At 38.8% G+C, this 18,750-nt stretch overlaps 1 protein-coding gene across 10 annotated transcripts in view; it reads left to right on the forward strand.

Annotated features, from left to right (window-relative positions):
- Ppp1r9a (protein phosphatase 1, regulatory subunit 9A) overlaps nucleotides 1-18,750 on the forward strand; it is a 284,300-nt gene that overhangs the window by 239,739 nt on the left and 25,811 nt on the right. For 7 of the 10 annotated variants that reach the window (XM_005388052.2, XM_005388055.2, XM_005388054.2 and 4 more), the window contains 4 exons: nucleotides 83-179; nucleotides 288-459; nucleotides 17,377-17,534; nucleotides 18,025-18,319. In XM_005388052.2, the coding sequence (XP_005388109.1) occupies nucleotides 83-179; nucleotides 288-459; nucleotides 17,377-17,534; nucleotides 18,025-18,319 (722 nt within the window). The remainder of the gene's footprint in view (nucleotides 1-82; nucleotides 180-287; nucleotides 460-17,376; nucleotides 17,535-18,024; nucleotides 18,320-18,750) is intronic. The other 3 variants (XM_005388057.2, XM_005388058.2, XM_005388059.2) reach the window with 1 other exon arrangement.

Genomic DNA, 18,750 nt, shown 5'->3' on the forward strand with positions numbered 1-18,750 from the left:
CTGTGCAGCTTATTGCTCAGATTCGAGCTTTTGTTTCCTCACTGAGTGTCTTCACTACAATCAAATCTGTTTTTTCCTTAAGAGAGCTTGATTTCATCAAAAGACAGGAAGTGGAACGAAAGAAAATAGAAGATTTGGAAAAAGCTCATCTTGTGGAGGTTCAGGGCCTGCAAGTGCGGGTGAGTTACCTTCTCAAAGCCAGTAAATAATGACAGAGTTTTGCCTGCCGCAGGTAGAGGAGCGCTGGTTGAGTTTTATGACTGGGCTTTTTCTTTCTTCCTTTCTAGATTAGAGATCTGGAAGCTGATGTGTTCAGGCTCCTGAAGCAAAATGGGACTCAAGTGAACAACAACAACAACATCTTTGAGAGAAGGACGTCTCTTGGTGAAGTCTCTAAAGCAGACACCATGGAGAACTTGGACATCAAGCAGACACCTTGTCAGGATGGCCTCAGTCAAGGTGTGTTGAACCTCACCAGGAAAGTCAGTGTTAGTGACTGCGTCATTTAGACTTCCAGTCTTCTGTTCTAGTCTAGAAATTCACAAGGTGAAATGTCTTCCTATTGTAGGAAATAAGTCATGGAAATAGGAGTCTACCGTTCTAGCTCTCTCTGATCAAGTATAAATCCTTTAATGTAAATAGCTTACACAGTATCAACTAAAGACAACAAAGTGTTATTTTTAAGCCACCATAAAATTCATGTACAGGTACTGCTTTAAAAGTAATAGACTATCCCATCTAGGATGACCTCCACAACTTACATATTTTTTTCATCACATTTTATTGGTACATTTTAGATATACATAATGATCACGTTCATCATGAAGAATTTGTACCTGTACATGATACAAGTTTTTATATACATATAAAAATCTTTTTTTTTTTGAGATAAGGTCTCACTCTGCAGTCCAGGCTGGCCTTGAGCTCATGGCAGTCCTGCCTCAGCCTCCCAAGTGCTGAGATTACATGAGTGTGTCACCATGCTCAGCCATAACTTCCATATTAGTAAATGGATCTTACAATTTTAAGTCCTTAGAACAAAAATCTTTTTCATAACATTCAGAAAACTGCCTGCCTGCTTCTACCACTTGGATTTATTGATTTACGTAGTTCTGGGGACTAGGGATATAGCTCAGTGGTGGAGAGTGCTTGCCTGGCACGTCCAAGGCCATGCCAGTACTGCGTGCATGCGTGTGCACGCGCACACACACACACACACATTTATGTGATTGTGTTTACTATGGTGTTCTATGTGTGCATGTCTTTTCTTGTTATTTGAACCAAATAAGATCGAAATCCTGGACTAGATCCACCATCTGTAAAGAAATTACTTACTTTCTCATGCTCCATATAAAGGCCGTGTGTATACAAATATCAATAGTTGAATATCTATAGTGCTTCCTGTAAATTAGAAAATGTATAAGAGTTTATAAAGATAAATATACAAGAGAGGGGCTGGGGATTTAGCTCAGCGGCAAAAGTGTCTGCCTGGCAAGCGCAAGGTCGTGAGTTCGGTTCCCGGTACCGGAGAAAAACCAAAACAAACAAACAAGAGAATGGAAAACATTTGGCTTCATCCTTTTAAATACACATACATGCACATGTACATACATATAGCAGTCTTTGGAAAGTGAAAATAAGACAATCCTCTGTGGCGGAATTGTCATGATCGGGATGACAGTTAACAGGAAGTGATTTCACACATAGTAAAACCCTGCTGATAATGAACTGTTTTGTTTTTTTGAGGATCTTTCTCATATTAAAATATTTCCTGTGAGATTTTTCTTGATAAACAAGTATTTATATCGTATCATTAACTATTAGAGCTAACCTCTTAGCCATTAAAAATGAGAAGTATTGGAAATGTTCATTTAAAACTAAAGTGATATCTAGAGATTTGAACCACTTACTAGATTTATGTCTTTCTGATTGGTTTTCCCTAAACAGGATATAAATAATACCTCTCAGGTGGCTAACCCAGGATGACTTAGTATCAGCATTGCCGCTAAATAAGGAGCTGTGTGACTTTAGGAAGATCATTTGGCCTCTGCATTGATTTTATGATACATGATATAAAAATACTGATAATTTCTTCTCCACCCTAACAAGGGTATTTTGAGGCTATACAACTTGGTCTATGAATCCAAAAAAAGTAATTTTATTATTAGAATTTATAGAATTACAATTTCTATAACTGGAACACAATATAATTGATATCTAGAGAAAAACACCAGAAATCAAAGCAATGTTGGGTTTGTTTTCCTCACCTTTTTGAATATTTTAACTTTAAAGTTAATTGTAGCTTATTATACATACATGTTCTTGCTCTGGGATGCACAAAATATTATCAGTAACCATGAGCTTTTTATTATTTTTCATTTCTTTCTGTTTAGAAACTTGTATTTTGTTCAACATATAATTAATGGTATTTATTAAATTATATGACTATAGAAGATCAACAAACTATACTATTAACATGCTGATTTGGATCAAAACCTTACATTTTCTGCCCTACACTCTCCATCTTGCCACATAATTACCAGTTTCCCTAGCAACACTGCCGGTGCCCAGTGAGATGTGGAGATTGCTAATTCTTCCTGAAACCCGTCCATGCCTGTGCAGTAGGGGTAGAGCCAGTTGTCTCATACGTTAGCTGCACCCGTGTCACGTGGTGCCTTCCCGTTTGCCCCCGAGAACAGTGCGTGGTAAATCTCCTTGAATTGCAGTTGCTTGATTACATGAACCAAAATATCTTGGTCAGTCGCTAGATAGAATGCTCTGGAAAGCACTTTTCTGAATTGATCCTTCGCTTCTGTTGCTAGGGAACACTGAAGTACTAGGGGTTTAGAAAGGAGAGTGGGGCCGCTGGCCAGACACCGGCCCTGCGGCGTGGAAGGACTCCCGCTAAACTGCCCCATGTGTTTGCAGCAGCCCAGGTCCAGGACTTGCTTTCAGCCTCTCTGGGCTCTGCCGTCGCGGAAGGCATCGCCATCCTCTCACTTCTTCTGATTTGCTTTTCCAGGGCCAGCTAAGATGCGCAGCTCACTGTGTTCGGGGCACTTGAGGCAAAAGGCTTCTCTGTTACAGATCAGTGAAACCCTCCATTAGAATGGAATAGTGAGGGCCAAAAAGAGGAGTAGGAAGTCAGTAGAGGAGGCAGAAAAGAAAGAAGAGGGAAGGAAGAGACTCTAAGCATCCACTTCTTCATGGGGCTTCCTACCTGGGAATCATTATTTAACTGTCAGTTTGGAATATGGTACATTTTTGAGGTGTAAAACCATTTTCAAAACCATGCGGAAATTTACCACAGTGAAAATTATATTTGAACTCCAACACAAGTATTTCATTCAAATTTTGACAAAGATTATACATTGAAATTCACTATTTAATATATTTGAGTACTCTTTTTTTTCTTATAATTCTGTGAAGTAAATGCAAAATTTTTTAACCAATACGCATGTCGCATACTGTTTTCCACATATGCCGGATAGGAGATACAGTGCCTTTGTTCTCCTGACACATTTCCTGTTTGTGACTGCTTAGTGCTTAAATAACAGTGTTCTATATGAGTTCTCTACCTTGTACCCAGGTCACTGAAAGGATGGGAACATGTGTTGCAGCCAACGTGTTAAGTCAGATTAGAATCAGAGCAGAGCAGAGGTAGGTTAGAGAGCTCCTGGGAAGTTAGAGCGTTATAAACTTCGTTGGAGTGGATTTCCTGGAAGAGGCCCTGCACTATAACGCTTTCTTCCTATGCTTCTAGATACTTCAGGATCCATATAACGATACTTTTCATATTCAAGTATTGTAAAGGCTGTTTTGTTAGGTAAGGATTATCCCATCGCCTATAGAGATACACAAAGGAAGATTAGGGCCAATAGGTGGAAGTCACATAGGAAGGCAGATTATTACTATCCTCTCACAAGAGGTCAGGAATAAGGATGGTACTATTTATAAAGTTATTTTGAAAACTAAATACTTGCTTCTAGGCACATAGTAGGTGACACGCTGACTTGCAAGGGAATAGGTAACTAGAATTTCAAGCACTGTATAAGCATCTTAAAGATGAGAGAGTGATTAAAAAGAGCTACAGTGAGTGAAATTAGAATGGTTTTATCCTGAATTCACAGACCTTATGTTAAAAATGGGGACCTTTAAAGTGCTGTGGGGTAGTCCTGGAATAAAGCAGCCTCTGCACGTCTGAAGAAAAACTGACACCTAGTTTTGTAACCGGTGTGAAGAATGGTTTTGAGGTATAACAGCATCAGAGTGGCTTTTGGATTTGTAAACTAATTCAGAGACTCCTGTGAGGTTTGCTCTTACTGCCAAATGCTGCATACTTCTTGCGCTCACCTCTTCCGTCTGTAGACCACTGGTTAGGGAGTGTTTCACGTCATTGTCCCCCAAGTGAGACCATGGAGAGTTACAGAGAGTAGCTTGTACTACTTTGTCACATTTCAGCTATCCTACGTATTGATTGTGGGACTACAAATAAGTTACTGTATTTGTCTTGTTTTAGAAAACTAGAATCATTATAAAACAGTCAAATTTAGTGTTGATATAACGATTAGATCAAAACATATTAAGTACTTTGTGCAATACCTATCACATAGAAAAAGCTTAATGCTTACTGTCACGATAGCATCCTGGTAGGACTATAGTATATTCCTATATATAGTACACTATATAGAATGTAGTATATACAGTATATACTATGTAGTATATATAGAATATAGTATATACTATATAGTATATATAGAATATAGAATATAGTATATTATATAGAATAGTATATAGAATATAATAGTATATAGATTATAGTATGTTATAATATACTATATAGAATATAGTATATTAGCACTTACTAATGTAGTGAGTGCTACGCTGAACTGTAGAGATTGGAAGACATCTTTTACTGTTTTACTCAACTACAAAACTTCTGTTAATCTTCTGTAAGATCCATAAAATACGGAAATATGACAATGACCTAATAAGACCAGGTTCTGACAGTATATTCTCTGAACAAGTGGCCTACTTTAATGATGCCAGTGTCGGAGGGAAAAGATTCTAAGCCAACACCAAGATAAACACATTCGCTTTCTAAAAACAAAATGGAAAATCCCTGGTTTCCACAAGAACCCAGAGTGGACAGTTGGAGCTGGCGGAAGTAGCATGCCAGGAGCCAGGCAGGATTATAATGCCAGGGCTCCCTGAGCCCAGTGTCCAGGCAGCGGTGCTATGAAACTCTCTCTTAAATGAGCCAGCTGCAGCTCCTTTTGAAATACTTTATCGTAGCACTTTGTTTTGTGGGGTAGAATCTCAAGTGACCACTTCCAGTTTCTCTAGTGCCTCCTTGTAACCTTGTAAGTACAGGGGAACCTTAGTGGCTAACATATGTACATGGGATTTATTGGTTTTTTGGTAGTGATGGTGATGTTCGTTGTTTTATTTGGTCTGTGTTTGTGGAGAGGGACTTACTAAATTTCTCAGGCTGACCTTTAACTTGTGAGCCTGCTGCCTCAGGCCCCTCAGGAGGTCCATATTTACTGCGAAATGTTACACTTAATACTGACCTTATTTACAACCATCTTATTCCCCTAGGAAAGGGGAAAACTGCTCTCTACATTAAGTTAGGAAAGCTAGAGTTTTTATTTCAGCTAGAAGTACACAAAGAGTGCTAGAATGAACTACTTTATACATATGTCATTTTGTTTACCTGTTACAGTTTTTACATACATTTGTAGAAATACAGTGGCTACGCTAAAGGGCAAATGATTTAAAAGCCTAAATAATACCTAGTGGAATAAGTGAACATTAATCTATATTTAGTTACCTTATAATAAAACACCAAGGCAAAACATAAATTCTGAAAGTACCCAGAGATCAAAACTATCCAAGAAGATTATACTGAAACCCAACAGCAGTGACAGTAGAAGACAATAGAATGAGATGTTCAAAGTATTGCAAGAAATAGAGCTGTCAACCTATTTATTTAACAAAAGTTAAAGTAAGTTGAAACGTAAGAAAGAAATAAACCGGGCATGTGGCACACACCCGTGGTCCCAGCACTTCGGGAGGCTGAGACTGAGATCAGAAATTTGAGCCCAGCATGGACAACTTAGCAACTTAGCGAGACCCTGTCTCATAATACAAAATAGGGCTGGGAATGTAGCTCAGTGCAGAGGTCTGGGGCTTAATCCCTAGTACCTCAAAAAAGAAAAAAATGCATTTCAGACAATCAAAATACGATCATTTCCCACCAGTAGTTCCTCAGAAAAACTTCTACAAATGTATTTCAGAAGGAAGAAAAATGTTCCAGGAATGATCTAAGACTCAAGATAGATTATTAAAAGAAAACAATTATACCGAAAACTATTAAACACCCTAAATTAAATATTAGCAAACTCAATCTAGAAATGTAATTTTAAAAATATAATGTATTGTGACTAACATGTATCTATACAAAGAACATAAAATTGGTTTAACTTTAGAAAATGCATTCTTATTCTTCACACATTAACTAGAAGGAAAAAAAAAAGTAATTATCTCGATGAGTGAAAAACATGTAATAAAGTTTAAAACCTGTTCATAATAATAAGTTTTATCAAATGTTAAATGTAATGTTTCTTCACCTGATATTGTGAGACCCACAAAAATCTCCATCAAACATATTTGTGATAAAATATTAAAGCCAAAATTTCCTTTAAAGTTAAAGAATGCTTTTACTGTTTCACCACTAAATTTTCTGTTGCTGTTCTGTTCATTCAGTATTCTAGCACTACAAGACATACAAAGGATAAAAGGACTTAAGTGATAAAAAGAATAGAAAGGAGCAAAATTGTCAGTATACACCCATTAAGACATTGAATAAATGAACATGGCCTATTGGTCATGACAGTTTATAAGAGTTAGCAAGGTAGATAACTTTAAGAATCGATAGACCTCAGTCCCAGCAAACAAAATCTATAGTTTTTTACAAGACAGCATGTACAGTAGCAAATACCAATCAGTTCAGTAGCCAGTGAAGCATTTAATAAAAGAAACACAATGGGAGAGACATTTTAAAAGATCTGTATAAATAGAAAGAGAAAGAAAGCCCTAATATGGTAAAAATACCTTAATCTAAATCTCTGTCCCACACAATTTCATTCAAAATTTGAACAAAGTTTTTACCTTCTTTAAAATTTGACATGTTGTTTTGAAAGTGTATTTGGATGAACATCTGGCCCAGGGTAGTAAAGATACTCCTAAGAAAGGCCAAAATGAGCAGCTTGTTCTTCCAGACACCAAGAGTCATAAGAAGTGACAGGGATGGGGACAGTGGCATAGTCTCAGCAAGTGGGCCAGCCCAACAGAGTAGAAAGCTCCAGAGTCCACTGGCACGTTCGTGTCGTGGTGAGAACCCTGCATGAGTGACTCTGCAGATCTCAGTACATCCACCACGTGGTGCTGGGGAAACTGACCTATCGTATGGAAGCACATGAAATCGGAGCCACCCCACTTCATCCTGAGATCAAATCCTTCTCACTAAAGGCAAAGGCAATAATTAAAAGTGTTGGGAAAAAATATACGGTATTTATCTGATTTCTAAAATATGGAAGTTCTAAATCATAACAAAAATTTAATATTTGACCACAAAATGATAAGAAAATTTCATCATCAAAAAAACAATACAGTACGTAGAAAGAGAAGCCCAAAACTGACAGATAAGTTTTGTAGCACATAATTAAAAATACACATTGTTATCTGGAATATATTATTGTCTACATATAGTAAGGTCTCAGAAGAAAGCACAAGTAACATAATAGAAAATGGACGAAATACATAAGCAAGCAGATTACAAATGAGAAAACCCGTATCCATTTAAACTCATTAGCAAAAATGAAATAATTGACAAAGATAATGCTTCACAGAAATATGGGATAACCAGCATGTGGAGGGAAAGGAAAATTCATACAGCTGGGGCATTTTAAAAGAAATACGGTATTACCCAGTGGAATGGAAGATGTTCAAATTCTGTGGCCCAGCTCACTCACCTTAATGTATATGTTTGTGATCCGTAAGCTCTCGCTGATAACCGTGAGAAGCCACGTTCGGAGACGTCCACCACGAGGGCTAGGAGTGCAGTTCGTAAGAGTTGCCGTGAAACGTGAGCTACTCCTCATCACCCTTTTCAACACAAGGACGAACAAACAAAAATACAATTTACAGAAGTATTCTCATAGGGAAAGTTTACAAGGAAGCAAAACTAGTCAGTATATCCTTTAGGGTGCATTTCTGGAAAAACCAGGAGAAGAAGCAGAGCCCCAGTGCCAAGTAGGGGCCAGCAAGGACTTTGGAAACGCTGACTTTATTGTGTAGGCTTAGAAGTCCGTGAGTGCGTTCTCCTTTTCAATTTCCAGACGAAACACACGGTTAGCACATGTGCTTTTGTATGAATGAAATATTTTAAACTGGATTTTTAAAGTAAAATAGTTGGAGAGTAAGAAAGAGGAAAACCACATACAAAAAAGTTGAGGCTTAAAATATTAGTTTAAGGTCCAGTAAGAAAAAGAGGCCAGCAGCAGCTGGATATTCATACAGATAAGAAGATTCCTGAGGTAACAGGACTCCTCTAAGAAATCATTTTGTTTTTTTTTTCTTTTCTTGAGCCTCAGTCTTAGTGACTGTTCAGATACCTGCAGGTTTGAAGCCAGGTCCGCCGTTTAGCACCACGTTGCCTGATAGTGCGGGAGAGTACATTAAGTATTCAGTTTAGCACGGCAGCCCAGAATTTTAAAATAAGGTTAAAGCATGATTAAAGCCAGAATTAATTAAATGGAAAGTCATTTTTAAAAAAGTGAATGCATGCACTTTTATCAGCAGTGTCTCACACAAGAGTATTAGACGCAGGGAAATGAGGTGATTATCCCAAGCTGTCATGCTGTTTAGTTCAAATTTGGGGCAGGAAGAACTCTGGAGTAGATTTGAGCTTTTTAAAATGATACGTGCAGATAACATTTTTTGTAAACTTTCACAGTTTTCTGTTTTTTTTCCTGTACAACTTACTTTGTATTTTTTTTAATCCCCAATAAATAATTTTGGCTGTGAAATAATAACAAATTCCACTAAAGGGTGAGCCTCCCTACTAAATCACTTGGAGAATTTTAATGAACAAGCCAAATGAATGAGAAATCACTAAAGCATAGGACCTAAGTTTTTTTTTAATCTAGTGTTCTGCAAGTTTTGAATCTCTACATATAAATCGTAAAAACTGTCCTTGCCAGACCCAAATCCACGAGACATGGCAGAGGAGGTGTTCAGTTGCAAAAGGCCAGCTCTCCTTGTGTCCCACTTCTCCCAGCGTCTTCACAGCTCCCAGGAGCCACCAGGTACCCCCCCTCCCCCCCGCATCAGCCCAAGTACATATCAGCATCCAACGATACCTAAAGTTGGTCTCCTAGGAAGCATAGTTCTCTCATCAGGATTTTTCACTGAAGAATTTTCTGCTCGTTTTAGGAAAAGTGGACTGTTTCGTTTTAGTTTTGAATTTTATTTGTCTTTAATAGGACTACAAGGTACATTGTGTACTTCTGGAAGTAAAGATAATTTTAGCCCAAATATAGGTAATTCCTTCTCAAGGAAGCTTCACAAGACAGATGCATTCTTTAGTTCTTCTTACATTTAGGTGATGATGCAGTTCATTGTGGAGTTCTGTTTACATAGACTGGAAGATAGTCGTCTCCATATGCTAAGGTAGAATGCACTGAAAGAGTAGGCAGGGAAGTAGAAGTGTCTAAGAGTAGAAAGGGGAAGATGCCTCACAGAGTATAGCTTTCAGGATCTCACTAAGCTTCCTAACAGCTGAGAGGGAAAGATGATCAGTCATAGAGGTGGAAGCATCTGTAGGATTAAACGCAAAACAGAGAGAAATAGCTGTTTCTAGAGTTAGGACCAGAAAATCCTCTTCTGTGTGGCTGTGCAAAAAGTTCATGGTTATACTGTCAAGATTCTTAGAGGCTTTTCTGTTAATGCAGGGAACTAACATCAAGTTATGGCTAAGTTCTTCTTAGTAGACATAGCATTATTTGCTTCAATAGTGTATGGTAATTATGTCTAAGATATATAGCAATAAGAACTTGTAAGGAAAATAAAGAACCATTAAAAGCTTTGTGTAGGATCACATGCTTATAATCCCAGCATTCTAGGAAGCTGAGGCAGGAGGATTGCTCCAGCCTGAGCAACTGAGTGACTTAAGCGAACTCTGTCTCAAAATTACATGAGTGAATGAATCTGTGAATGAGTGGGGATGTAGCTCAGTGCAGAGGCCCAGAGTTCAATACTTAGTACCTTAGGGGAAAAGAAAATTATAGTGTAGTCCACTGTATACTGTCTTGCTTGTATACAGCTTTCTGATGATAACGAGGGAATTTTGAATACTAAAAAAAGCCAGTCATTTTGGTCTGTATTTTGATTTAAAATTGATGTTTGATTTATTCAAGTTACCTTATTGAAAACCTAGTTCTTAATTTTAAAAATTTGACTTGCAAGTCACTGTAAGAGATTTTTAAATCATAGTTCCTATTTACAAACTTGGTTAATTGAATACCTACACACATTTAAAAGTGCTTTATAAATTTGTTACTTGGTTTCATTTTAAGTACTATTATTGGCAGACTGTTGATCTTCCCAAGTACTTAAGACATTCATATATCTGTTGCAAGTATACTTACAAATATTGGGAACCCTAAATTTCCTTAAATTTTATAATGCTATATATAACTAAATCTTCCTGTGTATAACCAAATCTTGGCGAGATATATACTTTACATTTAGGAAAACAACTCCCATCTCAGGTAACTTAACTTTCCACTGGAGCCAGAAGATCTGAATGCTCCGTGTACTAATCAAGAAAGCTATTATATCACAATATGTAACTGGGGGTTTCTGTTAAGCATGATATCTAGAGATTTGGGCAGAGAAATTGATTATATTCTTAAAGGCACTCTGAATGAAAACACAAACCCTTGTTTTTTGTTGCTATTTTGAAGGCATTCTAGTTTGCAGAAGAAATCTACATATCCCACCTCCCTGACCCAAACTACATGCGACGCCATCATTCTACTCCAGAAGTCTGCAGTTCCCCTCCAGTTTATCATTTGAGAAGACTTTATATATTTTTTGCTTTTAGACTATGCAGATCTCTTTTCTGTCAGATTTTAAAGATGGATTACATTGAAAGACGCCTGAGATATTTAATCCTTTCTCTATCATCTAAATCTAAGTTCTCTGTCATAGTCTCAGAATCAAGCAGTCTTACAAGTGTTTTGAGTTATATTTGATTGAATTTAGGACATCTTACATGATTCTTCTGACTGGCAATCACTCCCTCTCGGGGTATTCTAGCAGTATTCATACAGGTGAAATACAGCTCCCAACCTGTTCGATGTCAAATGTGCTGAATATATGGTCCCACAGAGAGGAATGAAGTCACAAACCAAAGGGGCAAGTTAGGAAAGTGTTACTGGAAATAAGGAGAGAAGAATAGCACCTAGATTTCCAGGAGGGTCCCAAACAGGCTGGCACCGAAGCCCTTTGTCAGGGTAATTTACATAGCAAAGTCATAATGTGGGTACAACGTGGGTAAAACTACAATCAGCCTATAGAATTGCAAGTATAGCTGCTTAGCTAATATTGACCCAGTAGGGGAACAGGACATGCAGTAAGGGTAACTGGAAAGAAGAAAGGCACTTTTTGAGGAAGGGATGTGTCCAGGTGCTTTGGTCACCCACCCACCTGGGCGACTGATGCCTATCTGAACTTAATGGCCTAGGTGATGCCATTTACGATGTAATCCCAAGGTACTGTTTATCCCTTAGGATGAGCATGTAGGCCTGGCCACTGCTTTATCGTGGGCCTGGCTTTCTTCAGATGTGCCTCCAGCCACAATTCTGATACTTTTTCTTCATTTTCTTCTTCTATTATATTTATTTTTTCAAGGGACTTCCTTGAGAGTCCAATTCCTCTCTGACTATATGTTTATTTCTATCTCAGCTGCCTGTAATAGCATTCCAAAGAGTTGCTTCTGAAACACTGTCCCCACCAACTGCAGGACTAAAGATCCTGGATGCATAGGGAAAGCATTCCACAAAATAATCAAGTTATGTTTCCAACATCATATAAATAGTTTTCATATTGGATTTATGAATAAAAAGGTACAAAGAAATTCCTTCATGTTCTTTCACTGGTTAGCAGGTGAAATGTAGTTCATACAGCAATAAATTTGAACCTAATTAAATATTAAAAAATAATGATTGACTTGTTTTGAAATGGTAAGAAATTAGGTTCCTAGAAAGTTGCATAAATACTACTTGGGGTACAAAGTTTAGCAGCTTTTAAGCAGCTGTAAAGAAATCACCTGTTAACAGAATTCAGAGTAAAAGTTACGCTGGGCTATTCCTAACCCACACGCTAGGATAGCATGGGTGGAAGTGATACAACGTTGTCTCAGTTATCCCAGCATTTTCAGTATACAGAACTGGAACAGATTAGAAATTGAAGCCACCCACAGAGCCTTATTCAGGAACATCAGTACAGTAGCAAGGCAGGCAGGTCCAAGGCGCCAACCGGGGCCGGCAGGGAAGAACGGCCGCGTCCTGTGGAGGACTGACGGGCCATGGGGTTTCGACAGAGTTCCTGGCCCCTATCATCGGGAAACACCAGCCTGTCCCACAGCAGGGCTGCTCAAACTAGAATGAAGTGAGGACGTCTGAAGAAAAGCGTACAAAATACGTGGATCATTTTGTCTTTTTTAATTAATCCTAACTATATAAGTAAACATCTGTGCAAAAATTGCATAATATAAAAAATTTTAGCATTACAAGTGAGATCAAACTCCCTTTTGACCAACATCTTACAACCTAACACTCGTAGGAATTGTATCTGGCAGTTTTTCTATATAATTGTATACATATATTTACCATTAGAAAATCTATTCAGTATTACTTCTTTCTAAATATTTTAAACGAATGTACATACTGTTCTGCAACTTGCTGTACTCAACGTCTTGCTGATCTCTTCCTGTCAGTATATAAAGATACTTACTGAGTGCCTATTATGTAGCAGTCACTCCTGCAAGCACTTTCAGATCTGTTAATGCATTTAATCTTCATAACAATGCAGTGACTGTGTTATGTCCTTATCATCCCTGTTTTGTAGTTGAGGATCCTGAGGGACCTCCGGGAGGTTAGGTAAATCGCCCACTTTGCTGGCAGAGCTGCTTGTTCCGGATTGTATTCGAGGAAGAGGAACTCCAGGTCTCCTCTCAGGGTGACTGTGTCACGCTGCTTCTCCGAGAGACAGAAGCGTGCCTCCTGAGTGCAGGATGTGCCAGACCAGATCCCAGTGGGTCCGTCTTTCATGAATGTAGAGTGACTGAATAATACGCAGATACCACTTAAGGTTTTAAATGCTGCTGAGGGCTTCATCATGCTCAGCTTTTCACCTGACAGTCGCACAACCAAGGTGTGGCCGTTTTTGAGGAGAACAAGGCACAGAAGAATGTCAGGGGAGCGCATTGTTATGCGGCTCCATTCCCCAGTTCCCCTGACCCCTGTATCTGATCCTCGGGCTGCACTCCATTTACGTCAAAAACACCGTCAATCCGGTGAAAAACCTGACTGACTCACAGCATTGCTATAGGGAGCTAGTCTCTGTGTAATATGATATAGAACATCCTAATTTCATAGATCGTTTTTCATAACAGCTGCTCAGATTGTAATTGAATCCATTAAATTCTTTCAAAGGCTCCAATCCGAGGCAGTATTAAAACTAGTCTTAAAATGCAGTCGAGGTTAGTCCTACCCACTCAGAACTGCTCTGTCTTTAGCTCCTGTATCTCCTCGGAATGTATCTGTCTGTATTATTGATCTGTTTATGCCTGCTTCTCTTTGTATTTTTAGCTACATTTGAGTCAGAGGGAGGGGATTTCACAGCTAGAGGGTCTGAAAGAAAGAAAGAAAGAAAGAAAGAAAGAAAGAAAAGAAAGAAAGAAAGAAAGAAAGAGAAAGAAAGAAAGAAAGAAAGGAAGGAAGACTACAAGCAAGCAGAGGAAGGGAAGGAAATTTCCCTCTGGTGCTTATGGACAACAGAACAAGATACACTGGAGGGAAGAGGGAGAGGAAGAACCGAGGTCTTCCTGGTTTCAAGGAAGTTGTGTTATACTGCAAAGATCTCTGTAGGGCTGCCTAAGCCTTTACGTAAGCCCTGCTAATAAATTCCTTCTCACTTCTCCCTTTATCTGTTCAATTCTCAGTAGTGGAATAGCTCCTCCAGTCCTGGGTATGAGCTGCCCTGCTGGGTCCTCATGGGCCAGAACTGGATTGAAAAAGGGAACCGTGTTGACAAAGCTGGGAAGAGCATCTTCGCGTGTCTTTTTGGAACTGAGTAACCAAAGTTGTTACTCAGCCACCCAGACATGAAACCACCTGAAAGCAATTTGTTTTACAGTTTTCAAAATGGCTTCCTTTTTTCTTGTTCTCTAATAAACATATGGAAGATTAATGATCATATTCATGTGTAAGCTGTTGGAGATCTGAATTTTTTAGACCAGTCAAGTCATGTATAGTTTCATAACCTAAAACACTGAATCATAATGGCATTAAAATCTTGTAACAGCAGCTTTCTCAACACTAGCCAAATTGGAGTGGACAGCCTAGTAGCCTGGGAGTCAGCACACCAGAATACTCGTGACAGTCCGTCAACTAGCCGTGTAAATGAGCTTACACTTACTCGAGTTTTCCGAGCTTCTGGAGAGGAAAAAACCGTACTTGTTGTGTTTCTCAAGGGGGTTGTGATGCAGGACAAATGAGGTGGAGTATGTGACAGTGCTTTGCGTTGTTGCGTGCCATCCAAACATGCAGCAGAAAAGATGTAAAACATGCGTGTACCGCAGCATTTCTGATTATGTCAGCGTTTTCATCTCTGCAGCATTCTACACTTTATACGTAGACAGAGCTTGTAAGTTTGACTCTGTCCCAGTTATCACAACTAATGAACTCTTAATGGGAGGGTGTGAATATAGATTTTATTAGAAGGAGGAAATTAAAGTGATCAAGGAGATTATTTTTCCTCCATTGCCATATAAAAAATAAAGAGACTAATTAGAGAATATCTAGTTTCTCCTCATAGGTACTTGCATGGTCTGACTTTTCTGAATATTCATCCTTCATTAAAGTATAGGGAATGATCAGGCCCCCAAAATTCCAAGACTCAATCCAAAAGTAACCATCTGAGATGAATACACACTTCTCTGGTGAAGAAATACAAATGGCAAATAAATATGTGAAAAAATGTTCAGCATCACTGGTCATTCGCGAGTTGCAAATTAAAACAACACTGAGATTCTTTCTCACCCCAGAAAGAAAGGCCATCATCAAGAAATCAACCAATAACAAATGCTGGAGAGGCTGTGAGGAAAAAGGAACTCTACTGCACTGTTGGTGGGAGTATAGATAGGTGAAACCACTATGGAAATTAGTTAGAAGTCCCACTTAACCCAGCCATTCCCCATCTGGGTATTTTCCCAGAAGAATTGAAAATATCATACCTACCACAGCAATATATGTGCACCCATGTTGACAGCAGCACAATTTGTTATAGCTAAATCTTGGAAACAACCCAAATGCCCATCCACTGAGGAATGGATAAAAAAGATGTAGTATTTTTATACAATGAAGTATTACTCAGCTATAAAAAGATAAACTCGAGGCTTTTATAGGTAAGTGGATGCAACTAGAGACCATACTCATAAGAGAAATAAATCAGACCCACATGTGTAAACATCATATTGTCTCCGTAGTGTAAGAACCTGAAAGAGTAAATAAAACCCAGAGATACAATAGATATTGTGAAAGGGAAAGAAATTGCTCAAAGGGAAGGAACAGGAAGAAATTGCTCAAAGGGATGAGGAAAAGGAGAAAAAGAAAGAAGGAAGCGGGGGGAATATATAGCTAGATAGCTGGGATAATTGTATTGCTGATGTCTGTTGGGTTATTCACAGGAACAGTTAGTGATTAAAAAGTTTTTGACCAATTCTGCATGCTTATACCTGGTAGTCTGAACAGCTAATTTGAAGACAACAATATGCAGTGTAACAACCATTGGTGAATTCCTACCATCTTGTTTAGTGAAGCTCTGTATCATTTCTAATTTTTTTATTATTTTTATTCTTTTTAATGATTTGATCAGTCTTACACTGTTACATCTGATAATCTGAGCAACTTTGTTGAACATAACAATGTGTAATATAAGTACTGCTGTTAATTGCTATAATTTTGTTTTGAAACCCTGTATCATTTTTATTGTTTTTATGTTGTTTTGTTTTTGTCTATGTTGTTGTCGTTTTTTTTTATTCTCTTTAAAAATTAATAAAATATAGGAAATGAAGAGTCAAAACTTTCTATAAATATTGTCATACAGTGGCTATATCTCCTGGCAAAAATATATTTAATTTTATTTCTTAGCACCTTTGGATGCTTGGTTTCATAAATAAAAGAGACACAGCTTGAGATGCTTTCATATTTTGGTTTTCAACATACTTAGAACACATCTTCAGGATAATGCTCCAAAAAAAAATTGCCTGAGCTAATGACAGTGTAAGAAATTGTTTTATTCGGTTAATACCAATGCATACTAGTTTTCTGAAACGTCATCATTTCCTTATTTTTAATTATTTAAACCTAGAAATGCTTAATTACTGAATTCTTAAACATGGCTTCATTTAATGACTGCCACTGTGAAGAGATAAGCAGACTTTTTTTTTTAGTCGGTGGAGCAGTTTCAAAGCAAGGCCTTGTGCTTGCTAGGCAAGTGCTACACGGCTGTGCCACGTTCCCAGGCACTAAACTCCTTTACTTCTAAGGCATGATTACATATGCAAATAAATGCAAGCAGAACAGACTTTTCTTCAACACATGCGTAGGTGTATTTCTTGGTAAACTTCCTTATCTATCCTCTCTTGAATGATCCAAGATCTCCCCAAGATCTTCCTCATATCTGTGGTCCTGAAACACCCCTGTATACATACACACAAGTGAATGAAATCATACTTTTTATAATTATTTTGTAGAAAGATTGTATGCCCTTTGAAGGGGAATGTTTGTTGTTATGTTGGTCATCTTTAGCGTTATGTACTTCCTTTAGACCTCGTACGTTGCTCTGTAAATTCCTCTGATTGGTTACCTGCGCTGTAGCAGGCTATCGTGGTTGTCATCTGTTTCCCGGTGTTACTGGTAACCTTGAGATTTTGTTACCAGTGTTCTTGGTCCTTCTATCAGTCTTCTCCAAAGTTTCTCTCACTGACTATTTCATGTATTAATTATTACGTTCTTATCTCAGACTTGAATGAAGCAGTTCCGGAGACAGAGCGCCTGGATTCCAACGCACTGAAAACTCGTGCCCAGCTCTCCGTGAAGAACCGGCGCCAGAGGCCCACCAGGACAAGACTGTATGACAGTGTCAGTTCCACAGATGGAGAGGACAGCCTGGAGCGAAAGGTGAGCGCCTGTGACCATCTTCAAGCCTGTGTTGGGCTGTATTATTTTTGCTCTAGCTTACTGGAAATAGTGGCTCTTTTACAACCGGAGTCTGGGCCCTAGTAGGCAACAACTAGAGTAATTCATGTCTTTGTCTCCTGATTATGCAACTTGATATATTGTAATTCAAATTCTTTTTTCTACTCCTTCAGCACAGTAGCCGAGAGCGTTATCCGTATTGCCATATTCCACGATGGTGCTTGTGATTTCAGCTGTTGGTTTTTACCTAATGGAAAATAATGTACAAGTAGTTGTTTCTGTGTATCCTGGGTATGTGTGTTAGCTGTAATGTTAACGTGATGAGCTGTTACGAACCGTGCAGTCTGGCTGGTAAACCGACAAACTAAATTCCTTTTCATGGGGAGTCACTGAAAGGAAAGGTCATTTTGATTTCAAAGTAAGTATTGCACAGAACTGGCATAACCTCCTTTATAATCTCTTATACCAACAGCCTTCAGACAGTCTCTGTAACCACATGCATGCTACCAAATCATTCCTACCCAAGGGTCCGAGAACTTCCCTGGAATCAGATTCTGGGGTTCCGCCCCTCGCCCCAGAGGCCAGCCCCACACCCTTGGCTGACCACATAGCCGCGCTCCAGGAAGAACCGCCGCACCCAGAAGGGGGGCCTTTTTCCTCTGTCTGGGGAGACACTTCCTGCTCTTCTCCTTCAAACTGTGACCGCGACCCGGAAGACTCTCCCCGCCTCGCACAGGCCACCCTGGAGGAAACGGTAGAAGAGAAAGGTACCCTTAGCTTGTTGTTGTTCTGCTTTCCCATTGCTTGTGTAATGGAGTAAAATATCAACCGGATAAGGCAAATTGCGGAAGGTTGCATGTGATTCTGTCTCTGCGGTTAGAATGGGCAGGTGTCGGAGAGTGGAGAGGCTCAGACGGGAATTGGGGGTGTGAGTGGAAAGGGCGAGGCCAGGCGCCTGGAGGGACGGGGACGGGGACAGGGATGGGGGTGGTGCCTGGGAGGCCCCACAAAGGGGGATTTATTTTGTTTTTTGCCTATTCTTTATACCTACCTTACAGATACTCTCAGTTTCATTAGTCAGTAAACATAAAAAGGACTCCATGTACAAGATTTACACTTGAATGTACAAGTAGCTCCAAAGAATTTTATCCTTTTTAAAAAATGAAAAATAGACTAAGGAAGTAAACTGTCCATTCCT

The sequence above is a fragment of the Chinchilla lanigera genome, unplaced genomic scaffold (assembly GCF_000276665.1).
Source record: "Chinchilla lanigera isolate Chin_1 unplaced genomic scaffold, ChiLan1.0 scaffold00031, whole genome shotgun sequence".
NCBI classification, from domain to species: domain Eukaryota; kingdom Metazoa; phylum Chordata; class Mammalia; order Rodentia; family Chinchillidae; genus Chinchilla; species Chinchilla lanigera.